We start from the raw sequence: 13,458 nt of genomic DNA, 5'->3' as shown, positions 1-13,458 counted from the left end.
TAAATTTAAATTCATTATTACCCTTAATAATTAAAACATCTAGAAAAGGCAATGAGTTATTTTCTTCAAACTCAACTAATTTTTATTTACTCAATTGTGGTTCTGGGAGAGAATTTTGCATTCTTGCCCTTCCTCTCAACCACTTATCAAGCTTTCATACTTATAATTAGTGCTTTTCATAGAATCTACTACTGCCACTTCCACATTCAGGTGATTCTACTCTCAACATCATCAAGCTTAAGTATTCTCTGACATCTATGGGAGTCATTAATATCCTTCATTCTTTTTAATTCTGTTATCAAAAAAGGTATAAAATTCTGGCATGATAAAAGAAGTACTTGCATGTACAACACCTGGTTATCTTTATTATGTAGATAATTCAGGTACTAAAAGAGGAGACTGAAGAGGTAGATGAATAATTAACTAGTTCCTCAGCTTGGACCTCAGCTTAGACCTCAGCTTGGACCTCAGCTTGGACCTCAGCTTGGGCCTCAGCTTGGGCCTCAGCTTGGACCTCAGCTTGGACCTCAGCTTGGGCCTCAGCTTGGACCTCAGCTTGGACCTCAGCTTGGGCCTCAGCTTGGACCTCAGCTTGGACCTCAGCTTGGACCTCAGCTTGGGCCTCAGCTTGGGCTCAGCTTGGACCTCACTTTTCATGAAAGGGTCAACAGTTTTGTGTCTAGAGTAGGTTTCCTGCATGTTGACCCTATTAATACACAATAGTACTAAGTACCACCCATTACCTCAATCTCTCTCCGTCTCCCTCTTTCCTACGGCAGCATGAGGGACGCAAAAACAGATGTACAAGTGTCGCTGGCGACCGCTTATATGAATGCTTTGTGTATTCATTTTCAAGGATTCCAGCCGCTTCTGCCCCGTCGTCATAGTCTTCGCATCATAGTTGGTTTCCTCCTATTTTATACCTTCATCATCCGCGTTGCCTACTCCTCCAACCTAACAGCCTTCCTCACCGTCACCAGACGACCCCCGGGGATAGAGACTTTGAAAGAACTGTACGAGTCCTCGCTTGTTTTTTTTGAGGCCTCAAACTTCCTCAGAGATACCTTTTTGCAATCATCCAATCCTTATCTCAGAGTAGGTGTGAAAGTTCTCGTTCTTGATATATATTAGCATTACGAGAAAAAAGACAGTAATAAAGTTGGTAGAATTACCGACAATATGTAAAGTAAAAGGACACAAGTGCAACTAATGTGACATTTATTGTGGCAACGTTTCGCTCTCCAGGAGCTTTATCAAGCCATTACAAACAATACATGGACACAGAGGGTATATAAAGGCTCAGAGTGAGGTGAATACTAGTGAGGTACCATTCCGATGTTCACTAGTGGTAGTAGTAGTAGTAGTAGTGGTAGTGACAAAAGCAATTAATTCGTACATGAGTAAAAGGATATAAAAGCTATTACTTGGGTAACATAAAAATAGGTTGGACAAATATAAACTGGAATGAGGCAGGTTGTTTCAGTGTTCACTCTCTGTGCTTTGTGTAGTATAACAGGAGAGACTATTTGATGGCAGGGTTTACTGTTTTCAGGAGGATTCTTGCTAAGACTTCGGAGATGGTGAAGCTGCCGTTGTTTTGTTTAATTGTATTCGAAACAGCGATCAGTGCTGATTCAAGGCATTTGCGTGTGCGGAAATTAGTTTCTTTTATCACTAATTGGGCGTCTCTGAATTTCATAAGATGATTGGTGGAATTTCGGTGTTGTACACAGTTTATATTTGTCCAACCTATTTTTATGTTACCCAAGTAATAGCTTTTATATCCTTTTACTCATGTACGAATTAATTGCTTTTGTCACTACCACTACTACTACTACTACTACCACTAGTGAACATCGGAATGGTACCTCACTAGTATTCACCTCACTCTGAGCCTTTATATACCCTCTGTGTCCATGTATTGTTTGTAATGGCTTGATAAAGCTCCTGGAGAGCGAAACGTTGCCACAATAAATGTCACATTAGTTGCACTTGTGTCCTTTTACTTTACAAAAAAGACAGTGGTAGCAGTGAAGTGTTATATTGATGTAACATTTCGCCACTTAGTGGGCATTTGCAAGTATTGGAAGAAGTCCTCATATGCGTAAAAATTATACCAAATGGAGATGCCCTTTCCGTTTATACAGTATCATTTGCTTTAAAGAATTTTGGAGCTCATGTATAATGCCTAAATACAATTTGAATACAATATTGAATACTTATATCTCGATCAAAATTTTTAGAACATGGAAATAAAACTAGTTTCATTATTTCTAGTATATATGGCTTATCTAAAATATAGCTGCATTTTAGATATGCAACTACAATAAGATAAGCAGTTGTTACAATTACAGATCTCTAAATTAAAATTTCCTTTGTCTTGCAGGGTCTGGCAAAGAGACACGTCCTCGTCAAAGACATGACAGAAATTATTCGTGATATAGCCGCAGGGAAAGGTGTGTTCACTGAAAATCGCAGTGCCATGGAGTTCCTCCTCAATACTCTGGTTGGTCCGTCTAGGAAATCTTATGGTGTTCGCACGATAAAGGTAGCTTCCTTTAAATTTTCCAGCTATGTGTGACTAATAATAAATGATAACATTTAAACTTGTCCAATAAATTAAGTCGTGAGGATTCTCAAGGACTGTGACCAGACTATAAAGATTGCTTATTGAAAAGTATTATTTTGATTTAGGTTGATATATTCCTTCTGTACAGATGTCAGCTGACTGCGAAAAGTGAAATTCACGTTTAGGAAATTACCTCAGACATGTCTTTAAGATTATGTGAATAGGTTTAAAGCCTGTCGACTACACAAAAATCAATAACAGTGCTTGTAACCTGTACACCATCAGCCCAGAATATTTTCTTACAAAATATAGGGATTAAAGTGACCATAAGACTATATATATATTGAGAGAAAACCTCTCTTTGTAAACATAAGAACATAAGAAAGGAGGAACACTGCAGTAGGCCTGTTGGCTCATATTAGGCAGGTGCTTCACAATCCATCCCACTAACAAAACATTTGCCCAACCCAATTTTCAGTGCCACCCAAGAAATAAGCTCGGATAACTCTATCCACTCAAATGCAAGTCCCACTCAAATCCAACTCTTCTCACTCATGTATTTGTCCAACCTCAAATAACCTCAATAACCCAACTAGGTAGACTGTTCCACTCATCAACTACCCTATTTCCAAACCAATACTTTCCTATAACCTTCCTAAATCTAAACTTGTCTAATATGAATCCATTACTGCGGGTTCTCTCTTGGAGAGATATCCTCAAGGCCTTATTTGTATCACCTTTATTAATACCTATCTTCCACTTATACACTTCGATCATGTCTCCCCTCATTCTTCTTCTAACAAGTGAATGTAATTTAAGGGTCTTCAGTCTTTATTCATAAGGAAGATTTCTAATGCCATGTATTAATTTAGTCATTCTACGCTGAATGTTTTCTAACGAATTTATGTCCATTCTGTAATATGGAGACCAGAACTGAGCTGCATAATCTAGGTGAGGCCTTACTAATGATGTATAAAGCTGCAGTATGACCTCTGGACTTCTGTTGCTTACACTTCTTGATATAAATCCCAGCAATCTGTTTGTCTTATTAAGTACGCTTAGGCATTACTGTCTTGGTTTAAGGTTGCTGCTCACCATAACCCCCAAGTCCTTTTCACAATCTGTGTGGCTAAGTTCTACATTATTTAACTTACAAGTGCAAGGGTTATGGACACTCCTGAACTTCAGAACCTTGCATTTATCTACATTGAACTGCATCTGCCACTTTTCTGACCAGGTATTGAGTTTAAATCCTGCTGAAGTTCCCTGATATCTACGTTTGAATCAATTGTCCTTCCTATCTTTGTGTCATGGGCAAATTTGCCTATTTCACTAGTAATTCCCTCATAAAGATCATTGATATATATTATAAACAACAACGGGCCCAAGACTGATCCCTGTGGAACGCGACTTGTTACAGATCCCCACTCGAATTTAACCACATTTATGGACACTCTCTGCTTCCTGTCAGTGAGCCATGACTCGATCCATGAGAGCACTGTTTCCCCAATGCCATGAGCTGCCACTTTCTTTAACAGTCTCTGTTGCAGTACTTCATAAACTGAAGAACAGCATAAGAGTATAATCTTAAGGCATTTATTTTAATAATCAGTAAATGTTAAATCTTAACTGATGATTTTAACATTAACAGTATCTACACTTATACTCTTTTTCACATGTATAACTCTTGTTTCTACACATGCACACACTTATACCTATATAAATCTTGTTTCTTTCTCCCAGAATACTTATAACATCTCATCGTATTCTCCTACTTTGGTAACTACCATTATCTCTCCGCTATCTTCTCAGTCTACATCTTTTGACTTTACCACTATGCTTCCTACATCGTCTTTATTGGCAGAAACTATTGAAGCCATTTCGGCGTTTATCGAGGAGACGGAGTCGGTGATGGACATTTGACTCACCTCTCAGATCTTCACATTCTCACGTTCCACATTCTTTTACATTTGGTCCTGCTCACCTTTCTTCTTATGGTTCCAGCAAATCGTTTCTTGCTTCTTCACCGCTACCGCCACACACCAACTTCATGGATCAACCTAGCCCGTTAACACCACGCACTTTCTGTTACTGTTTCCTTTCTACTCGCATCTAATGGTTTTCTTACAATGAAATATAGGAGGATTTAGGGATAATAGACGGAAGCTTTAAATGTTTCTCTCTCAGTTTTCCCCTGTATGTGTCTGTTTAAAAGTACTAAAATTCCTTTACGTTGTTGGCCTTGCTGTCTCTGGCTATGATTTACTGCAATCACTAGATCCTTTTCCTCTTGAGACATTTAATGAAAATATGATTCTTGTGCGCATTCAAATTCCATATTCTTATGTTTTTGTTGGCACTTTGCTATATTATAGTGTGATTCGTGACTGCTTGGAAGTAGGTCATGCCTATAGATTTAGGCAACTGCAGAATCCCTGTATTATGTTCCCAAAATGTTGCTGTGCTTGTCAGAAATGTAGGTAAGTGGTTCAGAAAACCGATTAGTTGATAAATTAGACACATGTGCAACACTTGGGTATCAGTATTATGGAAACGTTTCTCCACACCATTGCTTCATCATTAGCTCCTTAACGCATATGCTGCATTCTTATCAAGACTGGCGCACTGATTACGTCGACTCCAGGAAAAGGGACTGATTACCTCAAACTCCTGATTGTCACCATTCTTCTTTGTATTGGATTGATGAAGCTGTGTAACAAAACGTTTCAATAAAATGATACCCAAATGTTGCACATGTGTCTAATTTATCAAGATCTTCTTCCTCCTTCGTCTTCTTTAGACGAGCTGTTACATTTTTTACATACTCTGGTTTACCCGAAGCAATGGAATGGAACCACTGATCGTTACCGCGGTTACCGCGTCGTGCAATTCAAGAAGCGAAGTGTACTTGTTGGCGAGAATATGTTTCTACTGTCACTTCCACTTCTTCCATGAATGTAGTTTGGAAAAGGATACGGAAGTTGAGTGTCAAGTACTCTCCAGACCCAGCTTCCATTGTTATGGCTATCGACGTCAGCGTTGCAGACCATTATGGTTGCCAAACAAATTAAACATTACCTTGTCTGTATATCGCAAGAACTCCATCTTTTTCCCCTCGCTTCCGTCCTTCAAAACTGCCAGAGTCAACATTTAGATTTTTCTTCTTGCATTGAGGAAACTTACAGTGTGACTTTCTCGCTTTGTGAACTTAAGTAAAAACTTTCCATTTGGCGACCACCTGCTGTTGGACTCGATGGCATCCTTATCTGTATGCTTCAATAATTACATCCTACTTTGCTCGTCATTTTCTTGTTTGGTCTCGAGGGTTTTTTCCTCTTTAATGGAAAGCCGCCGTGATTTTACCTTTTCGTCAGTCAGATAATTCGGGCCATGTTGCCTCTCACTATAGACACATCACTCTTATTAGTGCAATATTTAAGTTGCCAGAACTGTCTGGTACAGTGTAGTACTTGGAAACGTGCAATTGTCTCTCCCCTCGTCAATTTGGTTTTCGTAGGGGTCGATCCACTACCGGCTCCTTACTTTGCCTGGACATACATGTTCGTAACGCATTTGCTAATAAACACTAGCTTACTGCAGTGTTTTTTTTTAACATGTTGGACCAGGCTCATTCCTTAGCCTGTCGGGGTAATCTCCCACTTCTCTATTCTCTCTCTAAACTTGATCCCAGTCTTTATCAAGGGTTACGTTTTTCTAGGTGCTTTTCGTTCCTCCCTAGTTGAGAGCCTTGACACACAAGTGAACGTTCCAACTTTGCAAGATCAGCGTGATGCGCATTGTCTTCTTTTGTCCTCTTTCATGACCTTAATGATCCTCTTACATACTGGTTGGTAACGGATGTCTGTTGAACTTTTCTGTTTAAACGTCGCCACTTACGTCTGCTTATTCACTATCAGTTTCACTTAATTTACCTCCTCTTCATGATCACCCGGCATCTTTTTTCTTCCCCCCTTGGGAAGAACCGACGAGTTATGTTTTGTCTTCTCAGTTTTTTGTATAATTCTTTGTATAATTCATATTTGATAACTCATGTCTAGATGAACTGCACCTGTAAACACTAAGCAGTTTGCTTAAATAACTAGTTTCAATAGCGATATACTAATAAATATAATGAAGATCTGTGACACTAAAGAGAATGTTATGTTCCATCCACCACCAGCAGGAATGTTATTTTACTTACAACATCAACAGGAATGTTACGCCACCTACAACATTGCTATCGGAATCCCGAGAAACTCTCCTCTCAAATCCAGTTTTGATAAGATCATCAGCAATATCTTCGAGAGTGGTCTTGTGAGGAAATGGAAGCAGGAGTCCTACAGTCTCTACAAAAAGGTGAACTATTTAATATGTACACATAAATTCCTCTATGGGTGTTTGTCCATCTAACCCCATTCTTCCTTTCTTTTCATGGCATAACTGTTTCCTTATAACTCCACTTCTGCATAATTCCCTTTCCGTATTACTAGCTGGTTGACTCTCCAGGTGGGTACATCTTCAGTTGTGTATAACTCTGAGTTTAACTCCACCTAGCAATAATCTCTAAGAAATAATATCTAATGGACATAATCGCATCCACACATGATCCAATTACAACATTTTCAACAAAAGTGAAAGGACATAAGAACATAAGAAAGAAGGAATACTGCAACAGGCCTACTGGCCCATGCGAGGCAGGTCCAAGTCTCCTACCGGCTTAAACCAATGCCCCAACCTAGTCAGGTCAGGTCTCATTCACTTAAGGAAGGAACACGACAACCGACCTAGTAGCACAAGCTAATCAGGTCCAACTCACACCCACCCACACCCACCCACACCCACCCACACCCACCCACACCCACCCACACCCACCCACACCCACTCATGAAAGACAGTGTTGAATTCTGTTCATCCATCAATGATTTACGAAACGATAAAGATTTCATTATTATTCAAGAATGATACCGATATATTCACCGGCATAATGGAATCTCGCTGCACAAGCTGACAAGGTTCTTTAACATTACCCAAATGTGGCTACAATGCATATTGAAAATTATTATGACTATTAATGTAAATTATGAAAAATAAGAGCTTCACGATGCAATGTGTATGACATACAAATTCAATTAAAAAAACAATAATACTATTGTGAGCACTGCGTAGGTTCAGGTGCCTATCTCTAGTAATAGTATAGCTGTTATTTTTCGTTAGCTTACCTTACCTCGTACATGTGTAAAACATTAATTATATAGTAAAAAGCTCTGTTCTATAAGGCACAGTACTCGTTCCCATTCTATTCCTCATCCTCATTTCTGACAGAGATGTAAGCCATAGCTCCGTGTCTTCCTTTGCGGATGACACCCGGATCACCAGGGCAGTCACCTACAACGAAGACACTGCGAGACTCCAAACGGACATCAACCAAATCTTCGAATGGGCCACTCAAAACAATATAAAGTTCAATGAGGACAAATTTCAACTACTCAGATATGGGAAACTTGAAGAAATTAAAAGTGTGTTAGGATATACAACAAATTTTAACCATACATTAGAGCGGAAAAGTAATGTGAACGACCTTGGAGTGATAATGTCAGAGGATTTCACCTTCAAAGACCACAACAATGCATCTACCTCATCCACTAGGAAAATGATAGAATGGATAATGATAACCTTCAAAACTAGGGACGCGAAGCCCATGATGCTTCTATTCAAATCGCTTGTACTCTCTAGGCTGGAATACTGCTGTACACTAACAACCCCCTTCAAGGATGGCGACATTGCAGACCTGGAGAGTGTACAAAGAACTTTCACGGCACACATAAGTACGATAAGGCACCTAAACTACTGGGAACGGTTGAAGGTCCTTGATCAGTATTCCCTCGAACGCAGTCGAGAGAGATACATGATAATATACACTTGGAAGGTCCTGGAGGGAATGGTACCAAACCTGCACACGAAAACCATTCCATATGAAAGCAAAAGACTCGGCAGGAGATGCAACATTCCCCCGATGAAAAGCGCCACGAGTACACTGAGAGACAACACAATAAGTGTCCTGGGCAAAAGACTGTTCAGTTGCCTCCCAGCATACATAAGGGGGATTGCCAATAGACCCCTGGCTGTCTTGAAGAAGGCACTGGAAAGGCACCTAAAGTCAGTACCTGACCAACCGGGCTATGGTTCGTACGCCAGCTTGCGTGCGGCCAGCAGTAACAGCCTGGTTGATCAGACCCTGATCCACCATGAGGCCTGGTCTCAGACCGGGTCGCGGGGAAGTTGACCCCTGAAACCCTTTCTAGGTAACTCTCCAGGTTTGTGTATAGAGGACCATAATGTGTGTTGAGATCGAGATCATGTAAGAGATGTGTGTGTGTGTGACACGTAGTGTAGTTCTCTCACTTGCTGGTTGCCAACCACACAAAATTTGTCTCTTCGTTGCTACAATGAAGTACCAGCAGTGATTTTAGTTAGCTTCGTAATAATTATTACATCATTAGTTTTGTCATTATTAATCCCAAGTATTTTTAAAGCATTGTCTTACTAAAATTTCCCTATAAATTTATTTGTTTGATTTTAACTTGTATTCGATTATTGTGAGACCGCATCAGACACTGCTGTAACAATAACAATAACACCCAGGGAACACTTCAGTCTTCATCAGTTTCTCGTGTGCAATAGGGAGTATGGTATATTTTTTTCATTAATTAAAAAAAATTTATTGACAAAAATATAAAAAAACGCATATTTTATACATTTACAGAAAAAAAAAATTCTTAACCAAAACTTTTCTCTTACACGCTTAATAATACCATTAAACACACCTGTCATGTTGTGAGTGTACAGTGATGCAGATCAGACCACTTAATTTCTTTTAGCTGATAAATGGTGGTATTTTTTTTTTACGCTCTTAACTAGCATTTATCACTGTATAAATGGTATAAAATAGCGACAAATTGATGAATTAGACACACGTGCAGTTCCTGGGTATTTTTATTTTGAAGGCCGTTATTCCAACTAGAAGCACATGCAGTTTAATAGAGAAATTATATGCGGAAGACAGTGGAAGATGAGGTAATCAGATTTGATCCATAATCTTGATTACTTTGAGTTCCTTGAGGCTCAGGGAGTAATTACCTCATCTACCACCATCTTCAAAACTGAGGAACTGATTACCTCATACACCACTGTATTACGAATATAATCTCTGCATTTAACTGAAAAAAAACACTGGTTGGCAAAATATCCACAAACCGAGAACAAAGTATTGCACATATGACTGACTCCTCATCATGTACTGACGTCCGACACAGCAACACTATGGGTTCTTGCAACAGAGGATATCATTTTCAACCAATTTGCTAATCAACGGCCCAACACTTAGGATTGATCAGTTTCCATTACTTGGTACTGCGTTCCTGTGTACATACTTTCAACAGCTCCTCCTCATCCGGCTCCAGTAACCCGGAGTTCACATTTCTGCTGCACTTTTAGATTCATCATCAGAAAGGTATTGAATAGTTTTGGTCGTATTATCTCATCTACCACTGTTTTCCGTATATAATTTATATGTTGAACTGAATAAGCCACTGACTGAGGAAAAGCCATCAAATTATAGATACCTAAATGTTAAAAAATTAACTAAATTCATCATCATATAATCAACAAACCAAAAATAAGATATATATCAGTCACTTGTACATTTTTTTTATATTTTATTTAAAATACAATACATAACGAGGACATGAAACCCTCTGACCAAGGGTTAATTACATTTAACACATAAACCGTCACACCATACGGGCATGCAATATTTACACAAATAACCCGCACATAGAAGAGAGGAGCTTACGACGACGTTTCGGTCCGACTTGGACCATTTACAAAGTCACACTAACCAGAAGTGGAGCAGGACGGCTATATATAGGCAGGAAGAGGTAGTGGTGGTGGTAGTAGTAGTAGTAGTAGTAGTAGTAGTAGTAGTAGTAGTAGTAATAGTAGTAGTGGTAGTGGTGGCAGTAGTAGTAGTAGTAGTGGTGGTGGTAGTAGTGGGGAACTAAGGAGGAGGAGCCAGACAAATATAAAGACAGGGAAGCACTGCAAGGGAGCTAGGTGCCCATAGAGGGAGAGGAAGTGCACAGAGGTGGGGGGAAGGGGAAGTGATGAAATAATAATGAAGGAACAGAAACACGCGACAGAAGAAAGACAAAAAAAGGAAAGAGGAAAGGGGAAGAGAGAGAAGAAGGAAAAATGAGGAATCAGGTTAAGTCACGAGTGTTCTGAAGTTTGGAGCATTTTACAATGTAGTGGGAGAGGAAAGCATCTACAGAGACGAAGCCAGGACTAAGATTCATACAAGGAAAGTTGTGTATTAGACTCCACCTCCTTGTGATACATCACACAATTCCAGTCGCCCCCCATGACCGCTAGGTCATGGGGGGCGATGACCACATGTGTGGTCATCGACCCCTGCTGATGACCACACTGTGCCACAATGTGATCATAGGCCCAGCATACTAGGCAAGTGCGACGCTGTCCTGCATATGTGATCATCACTTGCGTCCTGAAGTCTTCCAAGATCACAAATGAGGGGATGGGGTGTCTCAACGTCATTTTCAACGTGAACGTTCCCTTAGGTAATCCAGCGTACGTTCCTTCCGTCCACTTCCCCACCGTAGTCATGTGGACCGCCCCATATTGTTCAAAAATAGCTCGAAGATCCTGCTCGTCTGCCTCAAAAGGCATGTTTTGGACTTTTATCCACATGTAATAACGAGACACATCACTCACTTGCACACTAACAGCAGAGTTGACTTCGAGACAAACCTCTTGAAACCCTTCCACGAAATTCTCATAGACACTGGCGTTGAGTAGTTTGACGAAGATCCTGTACACACCGTTTAGTGCCACACCATATAACTCCTTGTTGGCGACACAGTAAGTGTCACGAATAATGGCTGGCAGCAATACCAAAGCATTCTGTGCAACTACCCCGCACACCAATTCTATGCAGACAGTGTTGATACATCGTCGCCCCTGCTGTGCCATTTTGTGAAAACCAAGCTTTCACCAGTTGTCAGTAGGGGGCAGGCCAAGCGAACGTCCGCTCTTCCCAAAGGTCGAGCAACCAATCCTTCCACAATTTATGCTGATCATGTGGACATTTAACACGAGAAAGAAAACAAAAGGAATCAGTCTTAAAATCGTTTTATTGTCTTATTCTTTTATTGATGCATCTTTAAGAGCATTTGAACATAAGAAGAGTGGAACGCTACAGTAGGATTATTGTCCCATGCAAAGCAGGTCTATCTCGCACCCAGCCACCCCGTTTATTTAAGTGTCCAACCTTTTAATGCCAAAAGTTCTGGATTCGATGAGTTTGTTCCACTCATCCACCACTAAATATCAAATCTAATTTGTCCTACATCATTTCTATATCTACGTTTGTCTAACTTAAATCCATGAGTAGTGTCATAGTTACATATTTTCAGCACGTTAAATCCAGTCTCCGTAGGAAAGGTTTCTTATGCAGGAGATCAACTTCGTTACACTTCTTTGCATGCTTTCCTGCGCATTTCAGTCCATTCTGTAAATTGGAGATCAGAAGTGAACCAAATAATCTAAACGAGATATTACCAAAGATAGAGTTGAAATAGAACTTTTGGTATGTATGCTTCTTGATATGAAACCAAACTTGTACTAGCTTCATTTCGAATACTTATGCACTGTTGGTTTGGATATGAATTTCCGCTAACCAGACTTTCTATGAAGATTTTACTTTCAGTTCAATGATGATCACCGCTATTTAGTTTACAGGTGCCATAGTTATTTTCATTTCCGAGGGTAATAGCCTTACGTTTACATCCATCTTTATTAAAGAACAGTACTAAGTGTGTTGTACTCATGATAGTGTTTTTATTGAGAGAGGTAAATACTTTACACAAATGGAGTTTTGGTCGTCACAGCGATACATATTATGTAACATTAGATAATAATAATAATAATTATTATCATTATTATGTAAATGCAGGGGCCATATAGCACTTAAGGAATGAGAAATTATCAGATGTGATTTAAAGACGAGAAGGGTAGCTCTAAATTCTTGGACCAAGAGCCCTTCACAGCCTAAAAGGTACCACATTACAAGACTTTTCCATTGTAATAGTAATAATCGTCAGTCAGTGGAGACTCAGTAAATAAACACCTGTGGCTGAATTTGTATTCGTATTTTTAAATATGTCCTTTGTCATATCTGCCGCAAGATGCAAAGTTATCATGGCCAGTACATTGAGTGTACCTTTTCGCTGCAGAACAAGGCAGAGACCAAGATAGAGGGAGCAGGAGCGACTGATATAGTGAAGATAGTGACTGGCGACCTGGGAACAAACACAGACAACGTGCCTCTGAGCTTTGACCACACCCAGACCATCTTCTACGTCCTCATCTTCTGCTACGTACTCTCTTTTCTTTTGTTCCTCGCTGAGAGGCTTCTGGCCAGAAAGAAATAAGTTTTTTTTTCAGATTATTTAAAACAGCAAGAATTTCAGACATGCTATTTTCTACATTGTAAGTTATTATTGTTAATAAGTGTTTACTGAGATTGGCAAAACATTTTTTGGTCTAAAGTGGCGAATATAGCCTTGTTATTTCGCATAATTTTTATACACAGGAGAGACTCATACAAGGTGCTTTGAGTGAAGAAAAGTTACTTTAATACAACTTAAAGTAACTTTCCATCACCCACTCTGAAGACTCAAAGAAACTTAAATCACGCTCAATAATATATAACAATGGTTATAAATGACCATAATTTTTAAAGGGGTGGACCGGTAAGCCAGCGGAAGGCCTCGGTCAGATGACCAAAAGCTCCAAAGGCGGGTCATCATCTG

The 13,458-nt window shown here is 39.6% G+C and overlaps 1 protein-coding gene across 1 annotated transcript; it reads left to right on the top strand.

Moving 5' to 3' along the window:
• Nucleotides 1–780: 780 nt before the first annotated feature.
• LOC138851547 (ionotropic receptor 21a-like) lies at nucleotides 781–13,096 on the top strand. The gene is made up of 4 exons (XM_070080786.1): nucleotides 781–1,095; nucleotides 2,387–2,548; nucleotides 6,782–6,925; nucleotides 12,880–13,096. Exons 1-4 carry the CDS (start codon nucleotides 781–783, stop codon nucleotides 13,075–13,077), a joined length of 819 nt encoding a protein of 272 aa, XP_069936887.1. The 3' UTR covers nucleotides 13,078–13,096.
• The last annotated feature ends 362 nt before the right edge of the window (nucleotides 13,097–13,458 follow it).

The sequence above is a fragment of the Cherax quadricarinatus genome, unplaced genomic scaffold, assembly GCF_038502225.1.
Source record: "Cherax quadricarinatus isolate ZL_2023a unplaced genomic scaffold, ASM3850222v1 Contig956, whole genome shotgun sequence".
Taxonomy (NCBI): Eukaryota; Metazoa; Arthropoda; class Malacostraca; order Decapoda; family Parastacidae; genus Cherax; species Cherax quadricarinatus.
This window is presented reverse-complemented; position numbering and strand designations above follow the sequence as displayed.